The 26,464-nt window shown below is 39.0% G+C and overlaps 1 protein-coding gene across 1 annotated transcript; it reads right to left on the bottom strand.

Moving 5' to 3' along the window:
* Window positions 1–848: 848 nt before the first annotated feature.
* LOC140132921 (beta-Ala-His dipeptidase-like) lies at window positions 849–23,976 on the bottom strand. The gene is made up of 13 exons (XM_072152345.1): window positions 23,854–23,976; window positions 23,164–23,316; window positions 17,053–17,160; window positions 14,626–14,769; window positions 10,513–10,675; window positions 10,052–10,140; window positions 8,646–8,840; window positions 6,795–6,879; window positions 6,410–6,570; window positions 5,011–5,175; window positions 3,647–3,788; window positions 2,497–2,644; window positions 849–2,118 (listed from the first exon to the last, which is right to left on the bottom strand). Exons 2-13 carry the CDS (start codon window positions 23,212–23,214, stop codon window positions 1,992–1,994), a joined length of 1,578 nt encoding a protein of 525 aa, XP_072008446.1. The 5' UTR covers window positions 23,215–23,316; window positions 23,854–23,976; the 3' UTR covers window positions 849–1,991.
* Window positions 23,977–26,464: the final 2,488 nt, after the last annotated feature.

Genomic DNA, 26,464 nt, shown 5'->3' with positions numbered 1-26,464 from the left:
TCATTAGTAGTTTCTGAAATGCTATCTAGGGGACACGGCAAACATGGAAGAAGGTGCCCTAGTCTGATGAGACCAAAATTTTATTTTTTGTCCAAAATGCAAATGTACTCTTTGTGGAGGTAGCTGTGGTGGGGGTGGTTTGTTTCAGCAGGGATTGGAAAGCCATCCTATTTAATGGGAAGATGACAGGAGCTAAATTTTGGGAAATCCTGGAGGAAAGCCCATAAGAGCAGGTATATGACCGAGGCTTATGTTCACCTTACAACAGAACAACCCTTAATGGAATGTTTTACATCCAAGCATATTCATGTGTTACTAAATGGCCCAGTCAAAGTTCAGAACTAAATCCCACTGGGAATCTGTGATCCCCTTTTAAGTTTGTGACTATAACATACAAAAAAGAGGAAAACAGGTATGAATACTTATGCACCCCACTGATCTGCACAGTATTGTTATCTGATACTCAGAAGACTTGGCACCATTCACAGCACTGCCTTGCTCTTACATTGAAAGATAGCTGGTCCTAATATAAAAACATAGAACACTCTATGAAAAAAAAGTGTTGCCTAGTTATTGGGAAGACGGCTGTTTCAAGTTTCTCTAATAGCAGCATTAATTAAATGAATAATTGATTTATTAATTAATGTGTAATGTCCTCCCTTGAATTTCACAGAACCAAATGACACAATGCTAAATAAGGACCACTAGATCCAATAGCATAATGACACTCCTCATACAACCAGGACCAGAAATGTTAGGAGTTACTCAGGAAATATAGCACTTTGCTTCTCCATTCTGGACACTTAGGGATTCAAGATCATAACAATAAAAAATGCAGCAGACAATAGTAATGTGTAATACCAATGTATTAAAAGAATAAATGAATACAAAATATCACAAAATCAAAATATCCAAATAAAATCGTACATAAGTAAAGTGGTACATATAGGATATTTCCCCATTTTTTTTCTTTAGACACATTGTATATCATTAAAAACGATAAAAAAGATCCCTTTTTTCTAAACCATTTCTACTTTTTGATAGATTTGTTTCTTCTATTTTTGGACCATGATTATGGTGGCTGTTGTATTGTCTGAGCTCTGCTTACAGTATTTAGTAATATACTTTACAGCAGCCTCATGGACTCGACTTGTATTTTCTATGCATGTTCTCTCCAGATAGGTGGTGTAAATAAACTGGGACATCATCTTATGCCGGTAGTGATGTAAAGATGGTGTTTTCTGTAGGGTTTCAATCTTCTGTTGTAATCTGTAAAATGAGGTAACTGCTATATAATTTTATTATCAGGTCTGAGCCTTTGATAAGGTTAAGTGGCCAGGATGAACATTGCAGGATAAAGTTTTTTTTTTTATTAAATACAATTAAAAATATTGACATGGAAAAATTTGTAAAAATATATAAAAAAAAAGGTTACATTTAAAATTGTGGTTAAAATACAGGTTGTTTGCAAGTGATAGATTTCTTTAAAAACACCAGTAAAGTGGCTTCCTTAGCATTGCTTAATCAAATATAAAAGGTAACAATTACTAAAATAAATCATTTCTACTCAGTAGAAACACTGAATATCGTGTGAACTTACAATTCCAATAATCAGTGACTTGCTTGTCTGCAGCCCAAAGATTGGATGAAGTGTACATTACTCTCAGCAAACATTGTCGTAATCAGGAGACCATTGTGTATACATGAGGAATAGCACTGGTTCAGGGCATTTGCTTCTCAGCACCTCTCCGGCAAATGTGTCTGTAAATGTACCGCTATTGCTTTCAGCTGTCACTCACTGCATCCCCTCCATCCATATACATCTGTTCTGTAATCTGAAACCTCTGTGAACTTCTGTCTGTTTTACCAGCAAGATGAAATTCAGTAGAGGTTTAGGAATAGAAAGCATAAAGAAAAGAGGGATAATAAATAACAGCCAAGGAGGGTGGACAAAACTTTGCTACTGATTTACGCAAAGTGAACATTTTAGTTTAGCTCTCAATAAGCTGAGCGATTTTCGCATTCTTAAGATTTGATTTTGTCTGTAAATCTTCATGAAGTTTTGATAGCTCCAAGAAAAATGATGCAAATATTTTGGTCCCTTGGATGTAATTCGATCTGCAGTAAAATAAGAAAAAACATTTATTGTTGCATCCATTAGACCAAGCCGCCATGATGATGGACTGCAGCAGTGAGAGATAGGAAGCTGCTTATATGTGATGAGAACACACATACATATGTGGTACATACACATGTAGAGACTTGTCTAATAGTAGAGATTTATTGAAAAGTGGCCACACCCTTTAATATTATATTTCATTTAACATACAAAATTATTTGGGCACATAAAATGTATCTCTGATTTGTGCATGAATTTAATCCTTGTATTAAAATATCATGCAGTGCAACTGCTTAGTGATTGCTTAGCTTGTGAAGCCAAGGTCAGGATTACTCAGGCCTCCCACATTAGATAGCTTTCTGCTGAATGTTTCTCACCTGCTTATTTTTTCATTTTGGGAATGTTCCCCATCATCTGCTCCACCAATAGGAAGCATCATTACTTTCTTTTTGGTCAGATCCTGAAAGGTTCGTGCAAGTGGAATAGTTGAGCCATCTCTGATCAGGTCTGGTTCAATACCGAATACTGCAATGTCCAACAGTGATTACACAAGATCAGTGATCATACAGCTTTTTACTAAGGTTGTCTTGATATTGCTTACATTTTAATGTTTCTGTCTGTACCCTGATTGTTTTATATGGAGATTTTCAGTATTGGTTTGTAAAAATCCCTTACTTAAGAACACCTGACTTACAGACAACACCTAGTTACAAAGGGAACTCTGGTGTTGGTTATTCACTGTACTTTATCCCTAGGCTTTAATAATCAGCTGTAGGAGTTATAAAAAGGTGTCTGTAATGAAGCTTTAGTGTTAATCCTGGTTCTTATGAAAACCCAACATTTTTGAAATCCAATTGTCACAGAGACAAAAAAAATTCTGGCTGGGGATACAATAATAAAATATACAGGTCCGACTAACATACAAATTAAATTTAAGAACAAACCTACGGAACCTATCTTGTACGTAACCCGGGGACTGCCTGTACAAAAAGAACTGGTATACAACTCGCACACCATTTACTTTAATGTGGTGTGAGAGAGTCTGCTAAAGTGCACTATAAGGCTAGCTACGCAGAATAGTTGTTTTTCTATGGCCGCAGTCTGTATTTGTGAGCCATGTGTAATCTGTATTTAACCCATGTCATCACCGTATGTCTGAAAAGCTGGTCTGTGTGTAATCCGTGTTTCCGGGATCATGTGATTGTTGCTCAGCAACCAAACACAAAATCCATGAGAAAACCTAGGACAACAGTGTGCAATCCGTTTTTTGCCGGCCCCATTGATTTCTATGGTTCTGCCTGGGCCCCAAACAGGACATGCCCTAAGTTTTTCCTCGCCAGCACAAGGCTCAGGCATGGTGCTGAGGTATCCTGAGCACCAAGCATAAACCCCATAGCATTTCATGGAGCTGTGAGACAGCAACAACAACAAAAAAACCTTGTATCATGTTAGGAAAAAATGATTGTGTGCAGGGAGGCTAAAGGTGTGGATGATTAATATACAATGAAATCCAATTAGAGATCTTACCTTTTCTAATGGCACGTTTAGCAGCTTCATACTGGGGATCGTCCACCTTCGCCACCCATGGCATTGCTCCAATTTCCAGTGACACTTTAAGCCTATTTGGGCTGTTCAGTTTAGCAAACACATCCTCCAGGTGCTTCCTCACCTGTACCAAAGCACGACCCATTTATGATACCTATCATTGTTCACTCTCTTTTAGTTACTTACTTATTAGTTATCTAAACTGTACATTGTCACAGTTTTGATGGCACTGAAACAGCAGTGACAACGTACCACAGAATTCCACTAAAAGTCTAATGAAGGTGCATATAGGTGTTGTCAGCTCTTCTCGGTGTCCTTCTATTTATCACACCTAGCTTATAGTACTTGAGATAAGGGGGTTATGTCTATTTGGGCTGCAAACATAGGATTATGATATAATCGAATAGTCAAGGAAAAAGGCTAAAACTGCATTTACTGTGTTCAGGTTGAAGTGGTAAATAAGTGCATACAACACATAGCAGGTTAATCTAGTTAAGAAAGGAATGTTTAGTCCTCCAGAGTGTTACTATATAAGGGATGTTAAGTGACAAACACTTCTAAGCAAATAAGGAATTTCGTCATGCACATGTTAGATATAAAACACTACAATTTGCTAAGGATGAATGTGGCAAGAGGTGGCAAAATCATAATATTCTGCTTTGTTTCTGTATCAGAGGGCCTCTGAGAGATGCAGAAGGGCTGTGATAAAGGTATAGTTATATGGTGCACAGGTCGTCACTAAGGGTCAGGACCTTAAGGGGCTCAGTAACTATTATTGTTCATGACATATGGTTTCAGGGCAGCCCTGTTACAGATTTTTCATTGCCTACATGCACCCTTTAAAGTAAATAAAGCATGTTAAACCAGGGTCACTAACTAATAGATCCAGGCACTGTGACTTGGGTAATCTACTTATATTTGTTATCCATGGCCTTGTTACCACAGCCCTTCCATGCTGCATCTTCACAAGCTGTTACACTGTGCAGGAACACTTCCTCCCAGAGATTACAGAAAGCATAGGGAACAGGGAAGTGCTGAGGAAGTGTGTGTGTGTGTGTGGGGGGGGGGGGGCAGTGTAACAGCCTATGAGGCAAAATCAGTCACAGTAGAGCACTAGTAATGCTCACCAGAGCCCTACTGGCTCATTAGAATAATTTCCAATGTTGATTTTTAGAAGGAAGGAGGCCATAAATAATGAATATAGGATTACCACAGTCATGGACACTGGATCTATAAGTATGAATCCATGGATTATCAAGCTAGATTTTGATGGTAGATTTAATTTAACAGAGTGCAAGTTGTGGTGCATTTATGTATTAGACTATATGCAAAAATGTATTTCTCACCAGTTTCTCTACAACAGGAATTTGCATATTTGGTACTTGTCGAATTGAAAACTTTCCAATGACTTTTGAAGGGATAACCGTTTTAGTTCCAACTCCAGAAAATCCTCCTTCAATCCCATGGATGGAAAGACTGGGATACCTCCACATGTGTTGTAAAATCTCTTCCTGCAAAGAAGGTAAAATGTTGTTTCCTAGCATATTAAAGGCTGTTACATGTTATGCTAAAGTAATTAAAAAAAGTATTACCACTTATGACCACAAGATGGCACTTGGAACTTGGAATAAATGTATTAATGCACAATATCAGGCACAATACAACATAGCTAGCCTTTGAAAGCTGTGTGCAGCAGGATTTTGAAATACACTTCGAAGAACAATAAAAAATCAAAGAACAATCGACAAACTCCCTAAAACATGTTACCTCCCTCCAAAAATTGATGATATAATAATAAAATTATTTTCACCACAGCCATCAGTCTTCTGTAGCAATGCTCCGGTTCATCCATAGTTAACCGGCTGTTACTGACTCTCCCTCCATTCATCTTAGTCCCTTGCTGTTCTGTCTTGTCAGGATTTTAAATTTCTAATCAATTACTCCATTAGGCTACATTCACACACATGTATGGGGGACGTATATACGGCCGATATACGTCCCCCATACACTTCTATGGGCTCACGGCACCGTACGTGCAGCACCGTACCGCTCAGTAGCCCGGGAAAAGATAGGACATGTCCTATCTTTTCCCGTGTTACGGCGCCGTGCCCCATATGTTCCTATGGAAGAGGCGGGGGTGGGCTGCGTTCACCTCCTCCTCCTCTCCCCGCGCGCTGCCGTGTGCCCGCCGTGCTACGGTGCAGCAGGCAACGGCAGTGTGCATGTAGCCTTACTCTGACATCACATAACTGCCCCTAGATCTTTGCTTGCTATCAACTTAGTTCTTTTTAAGCTCCTGGTCTCCTGTTATTCTGTAGTTTCATATTTTGCTGATATTCAGACTACCCTTTTGCCTTTGTGATTTTGTACTACGTTTGTCATCTTGGTTACTACTTTTGTCATGTTAGTTATCTCTGGTGACTATTCTTATATGTTTGCATCCCTTTTATTTGTCTCCCTGTTCAATGTCGACTAGTTTTCCCTAACTACTTAGGTAAACATGGCAATCAGGCATGAAAAGATGGGAAGGAGGTTTAATCTCAGGGCCCTCTGTTTCTGTCTGTGTCATCTATATATTCCCAGAGTCTGTACAACAACTTTGGCTGCTTTTGTGAACCTGCCTTATAGGTGCAATACATGGACCTCTTCTGTTTCTGCAATATGTCTGCAAAAAAGCACCCATATAATGTCCAATCAGCACTAATAGAAAAAACGACTGGATATGAAACTGGAGACACCTCTTACCTTTGTGTTGTATAAAAATGTGTTCACTTCTGTGTTATTTTTATGTTCCTCCATATCAAAATCTATACTGTTATATAGTTTATTTTCTTCCTCGGTCAGTGGGGCAACATCATCATAAATTCCAGGGATAAGGATGCGTCCAGATGTGTCTACAAGGCTGGCTGTGATCAGTAAACAGAGAGGTGTTAATGAAAAAGTAATCCTAAAACAATTATAATTTATCAATAGAAAGACCTCAGTACAGAATCATGCCATTTCTCAGGCACATTTCTGTTGGTAGATAAAGTAACACACATGGACATACAGCAAATAATAATAATAGAAGGAAAACTCAATAAAACTGGACAGTCTGTTATTCTATCAACACACATGGATCATATCTTACCTAAAAGATATACCATATCTCTCATTGATTCATGGATAATGCCCCCAAAAGTTCCTGAATGCAAATCCTTCTTTCCACTTTCCACCTAAGATTAAATTAAAGAAATACAACATTTTATACATTTACTATTTGTTATAAATTATACAAAAAGAAATCAGGCATTTGATCCATTATTTGTGTTTCTGTAGTGAAATCAGGTACAAAACATAGTATTCCTTTTAAAATAATATGATTTCAGGATACTGTGTCACAAAGTTCTACATTACTATATGTGTTCATCCACTGGTTGCTTTGTAAATTCCAACCATTCAAGTACTTTGTAGAATGTTGCAGCGTTGTATTGACTTATGAAATTTGAGTTCTTAAATAAAGCTCAGTGGCTTAGTGGTTTGCATTACAGCCTTGCAGCGCTGGGGACCTGGGTTCAAGTCCGAGGGTCAACATCTGCAAAGAGTTTGTATGTTCTCTCCGTGTTTGTAGGGTTTTCCTCTGGGTCCTCCGTTTTCCTCCCACACCCCAAAACATTCTGGTAGGCCGATTAGATTGTGAGCCCCATTGGGCACATGGAGCGATTTGGTAAACTCTGTGCAGCGCTGTGTAATCTGTGTGCGCTATATAAATTAAGGAATTATTATTATTAAAATTTGAGCTCATCTAAGAGTAGTATCATTTGTATGTGTTGCAAAGTGGGCTATTGCCACCCTAGAAGCAGCTTGTTCCTGCTGCCTATTAGATAACAGAAAAAGGACTAGGCCAATGAATTTCAAAACTCAAAATTACTCATGGCAGCCAGGCTAAACCAACATAAAAAACAAAATTGTGTACAAAGATTACACCAATTTTCTTTTATAGCAATCTTTTTATGTTACATCTTGCACATTAACCTACGAAAAAAAAATCATCTTAAAAAGGAGATTTTAAAAATTACAATTTAAAAAAAGCACTAAACTGCAGCTACTTATGCAGAACTGGAGTTTTTGAAGTTAAAGATATAGTCAGTCAGTCAGTCTTCACCAGCCGATGTATTGTCAGTTCTAAATTCTATAATAACTCAAGACCCCAAGAGATGAGCATATGAAGAGATGCCCCTCCAGCCACCATCTTAGGCAGGATGTGACTCTAGTCAGCTAATTTGAATATGGATTTGGAGGAAAAATTTTTGTAAGCAAGATTTAAAGGGCATCTACCATCAGATTTACTGATGGTACATACCCTCAACAATATGATTGTTACCTTGTCCAGGGGATGATCTTGTTTGAGTCCTTTATTAAAGGGGTTATCTGGGTTTAAGAAAATAACTTAGAGCCGGGCTGGGGCAGGCTATTTAAAAATAATAAACGTGTACTAACCTCCTCCAGCGCTGCTGATTTCCAGCCCTGTGGTCCGTCTGATCCGTGCCCCTGTTTGTTTACAGGGGCACAGAAGCCGCACTCAGGGAGCTTCCAGCCAGCGAGATGGCTGGCCAAGCCCATTTTAGGGCGCTGGGAGATGGTGTCGGATGGGAGCGCCGGAGGAGGTAAGTACACATTTTTTTTTTAATAGCCCTCCCCAGCCCGGCCCTAAATTATTTCTTAAACTCGGATAACCCCTTTAAGGTATAAAACAACTTTATAAAATATGTAAATAAGACGGAGGAGCTCTGGCCAACGTCACCGGTTAGAATGAGATGGGTTTAGTTGGTTTACTGGTTAAAATGTTAGTTACAAGTTTCCAGTTTAACTGTATTCCTACCAAGGGTCCCTCTGAAGTGTATGCTGTGAAGTGTGCCTTCTTCTGATATCTAATGTCCATATGCAGTTGGTATAGCAAGAACAATAACCAAAATCATGTACACAAAAGGTATATAATTACCTCAACAAAGAAATATGCATTGCCTCTTGTGCCATATGTCAGTGCAGGTTTCCTGCTAAGCCAAACGTTATCAGAAATAACAATATAGTCGACATCGGAAAAGAACTTCTCATGTTCTTTAAGCAGCTTTACTAAACCAGGAGAACCTGTTTCTTCAACTCCTTCTATGATGAATTTTAGGTTTACAGGGATATCCTAAAATAATAAAAGAATTTAAATGAATACATTCCTGGGTAGTCTTTGATGTTTATAAGTACAATTACTTACAAATTAGAATTCTATAAGTAAAGAAAACTACCGGTAACTCTATTGGATCCGGTGGTCAAGTGATTGGTGGTTTCATGAGAGCAGCTTGATCTGATAAGACCGAGAACAGTTCTGCCGTTGTTCCCTCTGTAACTCTTATAGATGTCAAAGTTACTGATGACACTAAAGCAATATGTCTGCAAAAATTCTCAGTCATTAAAGCCTTTTAAGGCCTGGTCATTAAGGGGTTTAATTAGGTTTAATGCAGACTCAGCATTTGTGGGCTTGCCCCTGAAACTTTTGCAGTCGCAAATAACAACTATGGGGCATATTTATCAGGACCTGATGTGGCGCAGAGGCCCCGAAATAATTGCAAATGCTAGATTATTGCTTGCGCTAATTTGCCCCAATCCGCGGCCTTCATGCCATTGGGGTGTGAAGGGGGGGGGGGGCACAGCTGACTGTGCGGAAGACGCGGCCGGCCTGGAATGGGCCGGCGTGGGGAGTTACTCTCCCTGTACCGGCACACTCGCTGTTGCGAGCGACTTTTCACACATGAAAAGTCACTGGCAGCGTTTATTTCTGCGGAAGCCTCTTGTGAACATGCAGCGGTGGGCATATCATACACCGGCACACGAGGGCAAGCGTATGATAAATGTCCCCCTATGTGTTTTTCATTGTTTACATGCAAAACATGTGTTGTTTGTTCCTGATCACAAGCATTTCAGTAGTAATGCATCTGAAATTGGGCCAAGTACCTCCCTGCAGCCTTTGTGTTTCAAAATGCCACACAAACGCTGCGTGTGAACACGGCCTAGTGCTATTTCAGTGATTCCATCTGTCTCTTTTTATAAAAACACGCAGGGTTGGAATAAACCATAATGCAACCTATTTCATAGTACAGTGGTAGGATACAGATAATTCTCCTAAACCAGATGTTAAAATTAAAATAAGAAAATAAGTAAAATGAAATATGAATAACCCACATGTTTAAGCTGTATCCAAAGGATTTCAATATAGTTTAAAGCTATAGCAGACCGAAGAGCAATAAAAACTTGTTTTTTTATTTTTAGCTTAAAAGCATATTATATAATAAATAAGGATAGAAATAAATGCAGACATATGTTATGAACAACTTTTGATTCACAAAAATATTATACCTTTTTCAGCGCCATATACGTGTCTATGGCATGTATCCAGGCTAGAACAGGGCCTTTGTTGTCTGTTGCTCCTCGTCCATACAAGTTTCCTTCAAGTATAATGATTTAGAAAAAAAAAATCTGATAATATCATACTATATTGTTAATTGGTCACTAACTTTTCAATTAACAATGCATAAGCCATTACTATTAGTCATAGTACAATAGGCAGAACAGAAAGGGAGAAGTAAGCTAGACAGATGTCCACCGACCAGTACAAAGCGGACTGCAAAGATGAGAACTGCTAGAAAGATGAAGTCACTAAATTACCCCAAAATGTACACACGCTGGGCTACTGATTTATATGAAGTTTGATAAAAGTTAGGGAAATTGTGTACTTGGTTTCCAGATCCTTCTATTCGTAGTCATTACCAGTGCTAGTGCAACTGTGAAGATAGCTGAAATGAGAAAAAAATTCTAACCATTATTTTCTGTTAATGTGTAGGGATCAGTTTTCCATCCATCCTCTTTTTTTGCCGGCTGAACATCCACATGTCCATAAAAACAAACAGTCGCTTTATCTGTGTCATTTCCCAACTGAGCCAGAATGGCCGGAGGGAACTGGATTGTTTGTCCATCATGAAGCTGTGGGTAGACATAAAAGTTAATGTTTCAGAAGTCTAGTCACACATTATCTTAAATGGTCAGCTCATTGAAGTACTGAAAGAAATGGACATATAGCATTTAATCATATATTTTCCAATACAATACTGACAGAATTTACTCTTCTGTTGTGCTGTTTAATATCAGATAAAGGGGATTTAACACCAATTGTATGGAATAATAATCTTAGCCCTCATCCACACAACTAGGAAAATACAGCATGAGCCAATATCTGAGATTTAAATTTTGAAGCAGGTCCTTTGTCAACCAATGCTAGTAAGCTGATGTACTGTATGGTGCACGGGGTGAGCCTAAGTGTTCTGACCCTGGACCACCCATCTGAGAGTAGAAAACCTCAGTAGCACACTGGAAGCTAAAACATTAACACTGATTGCTGCAGACAACAGCAGAAACTGTGTAGGATTTGGAGGTTGTAAATGGTCCTCTTAAATTTGTAATGGATCCCCTATATGATACAGTCTGTGAATAGTTAGCCTACAACTGCCAGCCAACCATACTGGAAGCATTTTTGTCCACTAGTAACAATAGAAAAGCCCCTGGTCTAATTTAATTTAGAGGTAGAGTCAAAATTCCCAGCACAGAGCATCTGCATACTGGGGGCTAGAGAATAGGGCTATTACAATTCCCCCTTTTCTGTGGCTACTGTGGGGCCACTGGAACACCCTGATCTAGAAGGAGAGAATCTGTACTGCGGGGTCATGAAGAATATATTGCCAATAACTCATTTAGTAAAGAAGAGAGCTTCTCAATATGTACTTTACCACCATTTAGAGCAATTTTCCAATGGGAAGGTGGTCATGTAGTATATCAAAGACTAGAATTGTGTCCGATTTACAATATCTCTTTTGGTTCAAAAGTTATGAATGCAGATATTCTCCATGAATTCAAGTGGGTTTGTAAAGATACACAATCAACATGGCAAATAGCTGTGTATCACATGGAACATTTCCTGTAACTTCTGATCCATAAGATATAGTGCAAATCTGATTGCAGCAATCGATTTCTGACAATTCTGGTCTTCTGATATGCTTCATGACTACTTTTTCATTGTACTTTCCCTTGATCCAGTATGGCAGCTTTCAAGAAGGCAGCCATGTTCCAGACATGGCCTGAAAGATAAACCACTTACTTGCATATTTTAGAAATTTCATTTGCTCATTACTTTGCTAAAAATAAAAGGTTTTCCTGGAACATTTAACTCTGCATAACTGGAAGTCACTGAAGCCATCAAATTAAAAAAAATGATTGAATTTGCACCACTTTCATCCTTTGTAATTCAGTATTATAAATAGTACTTCTGATAAAAATGAAGATCATCCAGCATGGTGTTAAAAGTTTCCAAGCTTTATTCTTCAAATATTAAAATCTTTGTCATACAAATAAGTGGCTTGTAGCTGGCGCTTTTCGAGCCTTCACATGGCTCTTAATCGTTGCATGATTGCTACAGTTAAGAGCCATGTGAAGGCTTGAAACACATCAGCTACAAAGATTGTAATATTTGAAGAATAAAGCTTGGAAATGTTTAACACAGTGCTGGATGATCTTCATATTTATCGGAAGTACTTGTGGATACTCTGGGTTCCAGCCAGTAACTATCCTTGCATAGTGACGGCTTTCATTTCCCACATGTGCACAGCTACAAGATTTTTGAGGTGGGGAGTAAGTTGTAACGGTGTTTTGCTTTTTGGATTATATTGTAAATAGTCACTAAGAATTAAACTAATAGATATTCAGAAAAGGGTTGTAAGATGTGTTTGCAAATTTAAAATAACTTAAAAAACTCCACAAGATTCAGCTATTTTCATAAAAAATCTGTACCAGGGCAGGAAGGGTCACAGGCTTACCATATTTTAAAATTATTTTCCCAGTATCCACTGCTCAAAGTTAGGCTACATTCAAACACACGTGTGCCCGCTGTACCGTAGCAGGTGGGCACACATTGGCGCCGAGGAGAGAAAGAGGAGGTGAGTGCTGCTCACCCCTGCCCCTCTCCAAAGAGATGTATGATGTACGGCGCCGTATTCCGAGAAAAGATAGGACATGTCCTATCTTTTCACGGCTACGGTACCATGCCGCACGCCTATTGCCGGCCTATGGAGGGGGGCGTATATTCTATGTATATACGTCGCCGTATATATGTCCCCCCATACGGCTGTGTGAATGAGGACTTAGTTGTATTATTTAACTACCAATTACGTGTCTTGGATTGTGTCTATTAAATTGTGCCATTACTAAGGTTAAAACTAATTAAAACAATATGCATACAATGTTTTTATTTTAGTAAAATAAACATTCCCCCCAAAAGAAAGAAATAATCACAATAAACTCAGATGTAGACATAAGTATTATAACTACCGTATATTCCGGCGTATAAGACGACCTGGTGTATAAGACGACCCCCCTACTTTCCTGTTTAAAATATAGAGTTTAAGATATATTCGATATATTAAGATATACGGTATATATAAGACTACCCCTTTTCCAACGCATACAAAACACCGGTAAAAATTTAAAAAAAAACAGATTTGAATTTAACATGGTCCTTTTTTTAATTTAAATTCTTATGACATGCAGGTATATAGCAGGAAAACTGTCGCTCATAAACATAAGGCATACAACAACAACATTACCATCGTCCATTTTACTGTAAATGTTACCATACTGAACCTTAAATTTTTATTTTATTAAATATTCCATGCCATGTACTCAGAAGCGGGAAAAAAATTCCAAATGCAATGAAAATGGTGAAAAAAAGCATTTGCGCCATTTTCTTGTGGGCTTGGATATTACGTCTTTCACTGAGCGCCCCAAATTACATGTCTACTTTATTCTTTGGGTTGGTACGATTACGGGGATACCAAATTTGTATAGGTTTTATAATGTTTTCATACATTTACAAAAAGGAAAACCTCCTGTACAAAAGTTATTTTTTTGATTTTGCCAACTTCTGGCGCTAATAACTTTTTTATACTTTGGTGTACGGAGCTGGTGTCATTTTTTGCGAAATTTGATAATATTTTCAATGATATAATTTTTAGGACTGTACGACCTTTTTATCACTTTTTATAGATTTTTTTATATTTTTCAAAATGCCAAAAAAGTGCCATTTTCGACTTTGGGCGCTATTTTCCGTTACGGGGTTAAACGCATTGAAAAACCGTTATCATATTTTGATAGATCGGGCATTTTCGGACGTGTCGATACCTGATGTGTTTATTATTTTTACTGTTTATTTATATTTATGTCAGTTCTAGGGAAAGGGGGGTGATTTGAAATTTTAGGGTTTTTTATTATAATTTTTTTTTTTAACTTTTTTTAATTTTTATTTATACTATTTTTCAGACTCCCTAGGGTACTTTAACCCTAGGTTGTCTGATCGATCCTACCATATACTACCATACAACAGTATGGCAGTATATGGGGATTTTCCTCATTCATTACAATGTGCTATCAGCACATTGTAATGAAGGGGCTAAAACGAAATAGCCTCGGGTCTTCGGAAGACTCGAGGCTACCATGGAGACGGATCGCCGCCCCCGATGACGTCATGGGGAGCGGCGATCTCAGGTAAGATGGCGGCGCCCATGCGCCGCTATCTTTTTGAGGCTGCCGGCAGCCAACGCTGTGAAAATACCCGCGATCGGTGCTAGCACCGATCACGGGTGTTACCGGTAAGCCTTTGCTGCAATATGCAGCAAAGACTTACCGGCTATGGAGAGGGCTCAGCCCGTGAGCCCTCTCCATGCAGCGCGGCCCGACCGCCGCCGTGAATACACGGCGGGCGGTCGGGATTACCGGCGTATAAGACGACCCCAGAGAAGACAGAAGATTTTTCTGTCTTCAAAAGTCGTCTTATACGCCGGAATATACGGTACTTTCTAGACATCTACAGCTGTGTTACAAATACTTACAGTTTCAAAGCCCATGTCCACGACGTCCACAGTCGCCCCTATAGTGCGAATCCTCTCAGCAGTTATTTCAACCATTCTAATCAGATCTGCTCGTAACTGTGGATCGCTGGAATCACTGGGAACAGCAACCCAGTCTTTTAGACTCTGCATGAAGATACATTTCTGGTATTACTGCAAGGCATCCTCTACATTGGTTGGACAAAATAAATACAATATCCATTTTTGAAGTCAAGTTTTCTTTATACACCTGCCGTTACTGTTAAGGTCACCGATGGGCTTCACCTAAAGCAAATACCACATCTTCATTATACTACATTACGGGACTAGATAAATTCCTCCAACCCTATATAAGAGATCTATTCCAAACAATAATATTCCCACCAAAAATGAAGGAATTACACCGTTCTTTTGATAAAAATGTGTAACATACATCTAACTTTATTTCATATATTAAAAAACATAGACAGACACAGTCGATGCAATCTAGAAGAAACCAGTGTATAAAGTCCAGTATGGCTACATCCCATCCATAATATACAAGGTATATCCACAGTTATCCACAGTATATCTCATATAGTTTCTACCGTCTCAAAGTGACCAATTAACATGTGTGGATATAAAGTAAATAGACCAGTGTCTTACCTATATTCTGGCTATGCGACTGCCTCTGGACTCCCAACATGCATTTCGCCCACACTTCTCTAGGAGACCCATCAAAATCAAACATGGATAAACCAGGAACCCCTACTCATAGGTCCAGGCACTGCGACTGTGGTAATATTCTCATATTTGTTATCCATATTTGTTATCCTCCTTTTTTTCTAAAATTAACTTTTAAAATTATGTTAATGAGTCTGAGGGGCTATTGGGAACTTTACCAAAGCCCCTCACTACTGCTGATTCACACGCTGTTCCCGCTCCCAATGATTATATCAAGCAGAGGGAGGGGGAGTGCCATGCAGGAGCAGAGGGGGAGGGGGAGACAATCGAACAGTCTGTGAATTGCAGCATGGAAGTGTTCTGGGAACGGCCTCAATAGCCTTTCAGGATCCTTAGAATAATTTCACGTTGATTTTAAGAGTAAGGAGGTCATGGATAACAAACATAAAAAGATTACCAAAGTCACAGTGCCTAGATTTAGAAGTAAGTGTCCCTGGTTTATTCATGCTTGATTTTTATGGTAGATTTCCTTTAAGATAATTGATAGAAATTTTAGATCACCAGCCTGAATCTGTAGCACTGCTTCAAAGGTCAGTGACAAAGGTGATGTAACTACAGCAGGCTGCTTTGGGGCCTGCAAATCCAAATGCCCGTGGCACACGGGCTATTTATAATTGATCATTGCATGCTCCCGGGCTGACTGTGGCACTACTTAATTACAGGGGCCCCCTGTCAGGCAGACAGGAAATGGGAGTGTGGCTTAATAATTTTATGTCCCCCTAAATGTCGCAGACCTTGCTGTTCTGCAGCAAGACTCTAACCTTCAATCCACGCGCCTGCAGAGAGTGGTGGAGGGGGCGTAGGTCGAGCACCGGGTAGCACAGCATGTGCCTGGGGCTGTGGAAGGTGATGAAGTCCTGTGTCGGACTGGCCCACCAGATTTCCAGAAGATCCTCTGGTGAACCCTGGCTCAACCCAATACTGAACCCCAGAGGTCCATCAGAAAACAACACAATTTGAAGTGTATAAATGTGTACGTGCTGTGTTTGCATTTAATGTATGTGTATGTGTGCATATAGAGATGTGTGTATATCTGAGAATAGGTGTGATTGCAGAAATGTACTGCCCAGCCACTCCTGGTTACACCCCTGGTCAGTGACGTCATGTTCATTTGTCACATGACCTGGTTGCAGCTCAGTCACATTCCAGAGGGATGGTAGAGAAACATTTGCCAGGAATCTGCCCAATAAGATCAGAAATCCTCACCCAGCTCCTCACAGATTTCAAGCTTTGTATTGCATGAGACGAGAACTGCAGATAAGATCAAATACTATTCAATACCTAGCTAGTGCATGTAAACTGCAGCGGGATAGCCACATATATCAATCATTACCCTAAGTGTCCCTGGTCTAAATATTTAGAATATGTAACTGACTTTAGTGTTAAACAGACAGACAGACAAACTTCTCATGGTTAATTATGAACCCATGCACCCAACCACTTCACCAGGCTGAGGGTACTAAATGCCCAACTATAAACTTTATTATCTGATTCAGTAATATGTAAAGTTCCCCCTCTCTGCGCCCACTGCACCAGCCTGAGGGTACTATAAGCCCCACTATAAGATTCAGTAATGTATACTATTCAGTCTCCACGGAGCTGGAGGTGCTACATAATCTTTACTGGAATATTTATATTCACTCATTTGGTACAAATTTCTGCAATAGAAAATTCATGCATATAATAATGATGTATTTTAAATTTTACCTGAACAAAATCATCCTGGTGTGTATCAATGTAATGGAAAAGATCTTCTTCTAATTTCTCAGAAGCATTCTCTCCAAATGGCAGCATGATGAGCTGCAGGATGAGGATCTGCAAACAATACGTAGTATGTATCAGTAAAGGGACATCTGAGAAGGGTCAGGTCTCTGCAGGTCTGCACACGTCGTAAGACTATATGGAGAGAAAGCCAGGTCAGGCGATTAGAACTTTGCTTTGTGCTGACTGTTGATCTGCTGACAGAACAGCTCTTTGTTGCTGCAGGCACATTATTGCATAATGTTGTGGGTCCCTTGAGGTTTACAGCAGACATGAAGTACTCTGCTTATCATATGAATTAAGCATTTCCCAATCTGGTTTTACCTCTAACAAAACATTTTCATGTTGTGCAGTAAAAACACTGAAGTACAATCCATTGTTTTTCTACATCAGCAAGATTAACAAGTACATTATCACCAATATATTGTAAAGAATGTTTTATTTAATCAACTACTCAAAAAACTTGTAGTATTGTAGTAGTGAAAAACCATCAACTAAACCTGACCAGACCAGAAGCAATAATGGCCAAACGTGATAATAGATTCTTTCTTTTTTGGACACATTGGTGTATTTTGTCTTTTTTTTGGTGACTAAGGCACCCACTTCGCTGCAACTTTTGTTAGTTTTGTTAACTATAATTTTGTTTGTTAACTATAATTTTGTTATAAAGAGTTTATAAAAAAGTTTATAAAAACTCCAGTCTCCTGCTGGTGGAGGAAACAGATTAGAATGCTTTGAACAAACTTTTGTAAACATTTCTAAAAAAAAAAAAGGTTGCCCACAGAAACCCAACAGACTCACAATGATAAATGTGGAAAGCAGAAGACCATACAAAAAATAAAACACTTGCACTCTATTCCAGATCCCTGTCGCATTGTGGCCCCATTCTCCTCCTCACATTATAGCCACACTGATATTGTCATTCCCAGCTTCCACTCATATTACAGCCCCCTCATATTGTATTCCTCCAGCAGCTCCACCTCCTATTGTGCCCTCCAGCAGATCCCCCTCTTATTGTGACCACCCAGCAGCTTTCCCTAATATTATGCCCCCACTCATATTATATCCTCCAGCTGCTCCCCCTCACAGATATTCACCTCTCTCATCTTCTTCTGATGTGTGTAGTACTGAAGCTGGAAGATGACATCATCACATTACACCTGCCGACTACACACAGCAGTAGCAGAAGCACAGAGACAATGCAGAGAGCTCTGTCAGTCTCTGAGGATGAAATCCTGGGACAGAGATTTAAAACACGGGACTGTCCTGCTCTAACCAAGATGGTTTGGGGGTTGTAAAGAGGACTAGAGAGTAAAAAGTCAGGTATTTACAATTGTAAAAACTATAGGCTCTATCTATCAAAACTGTCTAATTACTTGAATGGGTGATATGCAATTAGTGCTCAACTTTCATTTTTTTTCTTATGGCAAAATGAAAGCTGAGCTCTGGTTGCTATAGGCAACAAAGTAAGGTCTACTTAATAAATCTTATTAGGTTACCAAAGAGAATTGTTTAGCACAATTTCCAATCCTGTTTATAAATGGTCCTAAAAACCATGTACAACCAGACAAGTGTGAAGAGATATTTCCATTACCTTCCACCTGGCATCAGCCCAGGATCACCCACATGACAAAAGAGAGACCAAATCTCACAGAATTCTATGCCAATAAAAGGTGGAGGTTCGATAAAAAATTCCAAATGTAAGTCAGCAGCACTTGAAAGTTTCTCTTTAAGATGCAAGAAAACTGTGACAATATTCTGGTACAAAGGAAATCAACAAATAAGTAATATAAACTTAAATGGGCATTCCCACAAATTGAAGTTAGGCCCTATGCTGTGGATAGAGCCTAACTTACTAATCGGTGACAGATCGTGTAAATGAGGTTTAGCATAAAACTCTACACCTCTGAGACTTTATGCAGCCAAGTAGATTTCTTGGATAATGCCGCTATGTTGGGCCATAAAACAAACAATGTGGAAGTCGGCAGCCAATTTGATAACATACTGGAAGTGGTTTATTAGGTTAATTTCTGCAGACAGGTGCACCCTCCATGAATTCTTTTACATTCTGATTCTTCTGATCAGAATGGCTCATTTTAAGCATTAGAGTGACCTGCTACTACATAATAATGGAAATCTACATTGGAATGACCTATTGTTAAACATTAAGAGAAACATACAATAACATGATTGTGATTGTAGGGGTAAATGCAAAATAAATGTAAATAGCACATCATACTACCTAAATAGAATAGTTTGTATACACACAGGCAGGAGTGCTCCTGCCATGAGGAAAGTTGAAACAATGATCTCAGCCAGTGCCCCCTGCAAGATAAAGGGGGTGGAGGCGCATTTTGGGGACTGGAATTGAAGCTTGTGTTTTTTCTGCAATCTTTAAGAATCCAGAGTGTGGACGATGGCTTTCTAAGCAGACACTTCATGATTCCTCTGTGCTATGAGATGCTGTGTGCTGACAATGTGCTTAGATTATCAGGGCACTCTCAGTTCTGCTAACTCACCTAATCAATAAAACACACAGTCAGTTCAGCTTATCTGTCTGTAGCTTGTAGAACACATGAGAAGAATCCGACCATAGTCAGAAGTATTTCAGTTGTACCCATGGAAAATCAAAATAGTAAGCACCAGGACTAATAGAGACAATTATATCTGTGAAATGGTGTATTTTTGTTAGAAACAGTGAATTAGAGAATGTGTTAATTTTTTATCCTGAGTGTATTTAAGAATCTTTTCTTTGTGGGATTACCCCTTTAAGACTTGGAGTCTACTTATTACAGATTTTAAGATAGGATAGGCTTCAGAAACAGGATCCAACAACGATGCAGGACGTAAAATTACTGCACGGGCCGAGGTATCTTCCCTACTGCACTGTACTATTACGTTTTGCTTCTGACACCGGCTCCCAGACTCTCGATATTAACACCCATGATTGGAGATTCCTCCAATAATAGGTGTTAACCCCTTAAACACTTTGGTCAAGCTTGACTGCAACTTGGGCTTCTGATGTGGTTATGCGGTGTGTATGTGTGTGTGGGGGGTAGGATCCTCGAATATAAGCCCTGAGCACGACAAGTACCCCATGGTTGTGCAATCTTATCGTATCTTTATGGTTCGGTGACCAGCACAAAAAAAAATGCAAAAATCAGAAACCAGAATTTATGATTTTCTTTTCTATAAAACTGTATCATATAACACTGGGTTCAAGTGGAGCATAGTAATAACAAAGCAGTACATCTTAGGCTGGGTTCACATTGCATTTTTGGTGTAACCCGACATATACACTTCTGACCACTATTCCTCCGATACACAAAATAATGTGGGATGGAAAGACGCAGCAAGCTATGTCTTTTTATCCTGCTGCCTCCACCTGATCATCGTATGCGCTTAGACAAGGCAATAGAATGGGGAGCGGATGCTGTGTATTACATCTCTCCCCACAGCACCTGCACCAGGGGGATACGTCAGTGCCATACGTTGTAAGGAAATGTCAGAATCCTCCTGACGTGTCCTTACAATGTATGGCACAAAACGTGATGTAAAGGTAGAAAGCAAGTGACAGAATTTACAGTGAAGTCCTATGCATAATGGGACATGTGCATCAGATCACTGCAGTACCTGGACATGAGAAGCTGAATGGGACCTCGGTATTGAGGACACCAGCTACACTGTAGGAAGCTGTATTGAAGGTATTCTGTGTATAATATTTTAACATTCTACATTAACTACTCTATACCTGAAAGAATTGAAAGAGCACGTCCCTAACTACACTCTGGCAGATTACTTTATCGTTACTGTGTGCATTCCCCCGAGTTACCTGGGCTTCTCCCAGGGACTTCTTCTGCTTGTGTGATGGAAGGGGGTCTTTCTATAGACAGAAAATTGGATGTAAAGAGTGCAATTGGTTGGCATTTAATAGTTACCAGAAAAACCTGATGTTAGCCATGTGTTCCCATGTCGGAAGTATATGGCATATCAACAGTATATGTCATAAATATCTAATAGATGTGGCTCTCACCTCCTGCAGTCTCTCTGCTTGGCTGTTCCCAGAGGTAGAATTAATGGAGTGGCCATATATGGCCTCCTCTCAAAAGACAAAGGTTAGGGAACCTTGTTCTCGAGATAGATCCAGGTCCCAGAAGTGGCACTCATGGCTTACCTTGTGCATTTGTCATTACTATATTCCAAATAGGAAAAGAATCTAAAAAGCTAAAATGCTTTCACCATTGGGCGTTCATTGCATATTATTTAAGGTTATAGTATTCAGGATTAGTGAAGACCCCTACGATCATTAATTTTAATGAAGCAGTGGGTACACAGACAAATTACCACACCATTTAATACCAGAGTACTGGTATCAACATTTGCATATCATATATGAAGCATTAATTACTAGTGGTAGTATATACAAACTGTTTACAATACCCCATTTTTTGGTTATCATCATATCGCCTTCAAACTCTTTAGATGCTGTGGTCACTATTGGCTGTGGCATATAAGGGGTTACACCTCTGTAATCTGAGTTACCACAGATCCTGGCAGTAGGAGCCTGGCTTTATAGTAGCACCATTGTCCTGCTGCATGTTCTGCTCTGGTGCTCTGAGAACTGTCTACTCTATTATAGTGCTGCAGCCTTATTATTTCCCCTCATTTTAACCCCCTGGCTCCACCATGTTTGCGATTCACATCTTAATAATTGGGCTAAAATCCCATTAGGACATGAATAGGCAGTGCAGGATTTTCCTCAGGATCACACTTTTGGGGGAATCCTCTCCTACTTGGTTTCCATCCTGTTGCTAGAGCAAGATGGTTTCTAAGGTGATAAGGATGTTTTTTGGGGAATTATGCCCCATATTTACTATGTTACCATGTTTTTAGATCCAATAAACTTTTGATTTTTTTTTTTACTGGGATTTGTGGTTGCTGCAGATCCTTCTCTTTCTTTTCCAGCTATTGTCCATGCAGCCTTTCATCCCTGACAATTGCCCAGTAAAATGAGCGCTGATTGACTTGTTATACCATTGATTGGCACTAGTTCTGAGGAGAAAGCTGCTAGTGTAAGAAGTCCTTTAGGGGTATGTTGGGTAGTTTTTCATATATTGTTATTCAGTTTTTAGTAGTTTAAGAGGTCTGACCTTCTATTAACACTTGCTAATTCTCATGAAGTCTTCTGTTGGTTAAGTCAAGTTATAACCTGTTAAAGGCTTAGATTGCCATATGTAAATTAACCTTAATTAGTTATGAGAGCAGAGAGTAAGTTGCAAAAGACCTGGCTGGCCATTCTGGAGTTAGAGACATGTAAGTCATGTATCACAAGGCACAATGGCTGTGTGAGTGGAAGAAGCTGCTACTTGTCCCTTTAACAAGTTATGGTCTGCATATATCTAAAGTTTTAAAAGGTTATAACGTAGACTTTTAGCATCGCAGGAAGATCATTTAATGATGCGGCACATTCTGACAGTCTTGCTCAAACAAAGGGCTCTTTAACAATTTTTGACATTCATTATGAGTTAAGGTGGATTGACATAAACTGTTGGCAATAGTCAAACATCAAATAAAGAAATAAGGCATTTACTTATGTACATGTACTGCGCACGGTCATTGACCCTGCACGGCTGAGCCATGTCCTATTATACAGCAGACACCCACTGTTAACACCCGTGATCGATCGGTGCCAGAACCTGACTGAAGATGATAACCTTTTATGTGCAGTGGTCAAACCTGAGAAAAAGAAAGTTTTTTAAAGCAAAAGTATTAACGCAAACCCGGTATCTCTCCGATTGAACTTACCCAAAAGAATAAAAGAGATGTACCATTTGAACGGCACAGTAGAAGCTGTAAAAACCAAGGCTCCTGTTCAAATAACTGGGAGCAGTAATCTGGTTAGACCACTTAATTGAAAGACCACTAATCTGATATTGATGACTGATCCATACACAAATAAATTACATACCGGTATATAGAATAATTACTAACACATAAATATATATGTATAGTATGAGACACTAAAAGAATAGTTATACAAAGGCTGTCAGTCCTTACCATAGAGATAGAGTAACGCGGCAGTGTGGGTTGCATCATTTTTCCTGACATATCTAGTACTGTCCCTTTCCTTCAGTGTCCAATTTCTTCAGTGCATCCAATGAAGCCGCGTCTCCAGTAATATGCACACTTTAGTACTTCACCACTCAGCGCCTGGCATGACAGCAAAAAATAGATAGCATTACATGCAATGTAACGAAGGAAATACCAAGTGAATGACTTCAGTCAAGAGCCCTGATGCCACATAGAGAATTACAGGCAAATGAGAAGAATTACAGGCGAATGCTTATCTTTTATATGCTGCCAGTAAAAGCAATGGTTGGATTGTGCATTGTTCATATTGAATTCTAGATTATGAGAAAATGGAAATGTGTTTTTTGTGTTTATCTTTACTCTCGGATTATCTCACAACGTGTCTCTTGATTTTGGATTGACTGAATTATAGTCACACCTGTTGTCTTAAAGCAGAATATTATACAGTATTTCGATATTTATATACAGTTAATGATACACATACTAATTTGAATATTTTTACATAGTGTGGGGTACATTCATATAACAAGTAGTTAGAATCCCCTTCTTTCAAGGATCCTTGATGATATGAGCTCCACATTGATATTGTAATGCTTCTATAGAGGTTAGAATCTGGCATAGCACAGTACATAGACCTTTATAAAATCTTGGAGGTACCTGGACTCTGCTGCAGATCAATGGATTATCTTCCTTTCCTGTGGTCACGGTGTTATGACAGATGTGTTCACTGCAGGGTCTGCTATATCATACTGCTCGGTGTGACCTTCCCTAGGTGTAACCCAGCAGTCATTGGCCTGGCTCAGCAATCCTTCCTTTTAGTAACACTAAACATCACAGCCCTCTGTTTTAGGAGGGGGTAAAGTTGATTCTGGATTTGTTCCACAGATAAGAGAAAATTCCTTGTATTTAAAAAGAAAGAAAAATATTGGTTTAAAAATAAAAGTTTAAAAATGTAAACCAAAGTACATAAAGTAAAGATACCTCTGTCAAAGGAAATCTACCACCAGGAGGAAGGATTGTAAACCAAGCACACTTACATGCAGGTGTGTGTGCCTCCTCTGGCAGGACCTGCTCTTCTTTTAACTAGAGCACCCGTGACAGTACATGAAGGTGAAGTAAATACAATTGATGACAAAGAGAATAACTGTGTAATATTAAAATTGTACATTTGACCCCTGATCTGTTTGGGCCTTTTGGTAAGAGTTAGATTGTCATGGTTATAATCCAGACTCACTATGGCTTTTATCATGCTCCCTCCCTCCTAATCATATTTTTACTTTATGATCTCTGTTCACCACATTTTTTAAAATGATTTTTTAACAATTTATGTTTCCCTCTCATACCCATAAAATTAGAGTTATAAACTTGCCTGGTATCTGGGGATCTTTAGAGAGAGTCGCGGGGTGTGGGCTAATATCATGTGACCAGGGTGACATCATCACAGGTCCTTTAGCCCCTTAACATTAGCAAACTGTACCCCATGCACATATCTGACCATATAATAAATAACAGCAACCTGCATGGACTTCTACTCCTCTCCATGCAGGCTGGGATTTCATGATATCCTATGATGTGATTTCATGAGATATATGCTTGGTGTACAGTTTACTAATGTGAGAAGGCTAAAGGACTTGAAATGATGTCACCCTGGCAACATGACATTACTGTTGCATGAAGAGAAAGCATGGGGAGGAGCTGCTGGATTCAGCCCATGGAGGCCACGCCCACCTCAACTTGCTATAGACATTCTTGGATACCAGGTAATATGATAAAGGTGAATATATGGAAATCTGAGGGGAACAATTTTTAGCTAAAAGGCTGTCAGTTAGTTACTAGGGCTCTATGGGAAACTGCCACTGGCTGTATTCATGAGAATGTGGTGACAGCAAGAAGACAGCAAGCAGAGATCTAAAACCATGACGTATTGATACAGAAAGTATATTGGAAAATTTAAGAACGTTTCATTACTATTATTATTAATGTGCCTAAAGTGGACAACCCCTTAAATGTGCTATGCTATATATGTGTGTTCAAAAGTAATAGGTGTAGCAGATGAATTACAGGGGCTCCAATAATTTACAATCATATACAGGAAGTTAGTTTAACCCCTTAGTGACCAAGCTCATTTGCACCTTGATGACCAAGGCCTGTAATAAATTTAAAACGCTTTAGCTTACCCAAATGTTTTTTTGTGACATTTTGTACATCAAGTGAGTGGGAAATTTTGGTTGGTATATTTAGCATTTATTTATGAAAAAAAGATGAATTTGTTAAACAGTTTGAAAAAATTAGCTATTTTCAAAATTCTATATATTCGGTTTCTGAAACTACCCAAATCTTTCTACCAAAATTAGTTACTAACTAACATTTACCATATCTCGGCTTTGTGTTGGCGTTATTTAATAATTGTTCTTTTGTCTTATTACGATGCTAGAAAGATCACAAATCAAACAGCATTTCTTCTAATTTTCAAGAACATTTTAGAATCAATTATTTTAGGGACCATTTATTTCTATATGGCATTTTGAAAGTTCTGTTAATAGACGCCCCCCCCCCATATCACCCAATTGTATTAACTTCACCCCTGAAACTATTCAAAACAAAATGTAGAAAGCTTGTTAAGCCTTTAAATATTTTAGAGAACTTACAAAATGACGGTTTGATTTGGCATTTCCTAAAATTTATGACTATGAATTAATGAATATATTGTGCAGTTTCTTCCGAGTAAGAGTACACCGCATATCTGTATGTAACCTGCAGTCTGGAATTATTTTACAGAACTGCCTTTGGGCAGTCAAGATTAACCCATATCCGGACAAATGAAAAAATAAAGTAAAACATCACTTTTATTATGGATTCTTAAAAGAGATTGCACTATATTACAGACTGTTGTGGCACAAACCACTAGATGCACAGGACAAACAGTGGATTAAAAGCACAGTGTGAACTGGGTCATAGGCAGTTCGCAGGTAGTCAGTGGTGTGAAGTGTGAGATAATGAACACAATGCGGGGTCTAAATCCACCTATATTAATTGCTGTAAGTCCACTATTGGCCAGATAAAGTGGACTGTCCTAAGCAGTATTGTCTGCTATAGTAATGTACCTTATTGTATGGATTAGAGCCCTAGAATGACCACCTGGACCATGAATAAAAGTGTTGCCTGTACTGCCCCGCTATGGCAGCAGGCTGTATTGTTATAAACACTGCATGGAGATCCTAGTCCTATAGTTAGAAATATAGTGGACTGAACGGTCTAGGTAATGATC

Source organism: Engystomops pustulosus, chromosome 5 (assembly GCF_040894005.1).
Source record: "Engystomops pustulosus chromosome 5, aEngPut4.maternal, whole genome shotgun sequence".
In the NCBI taxonomy this organism is placed as follows: Eukaryota; Metazoa; Chordata; class Amphibia; order Anura; family Leptodactylidae; genus Engystomops; species Engystomops pustulosus.
This window is presented reverse-complemented; position numbering and strand designations above follow the sequence as displayed.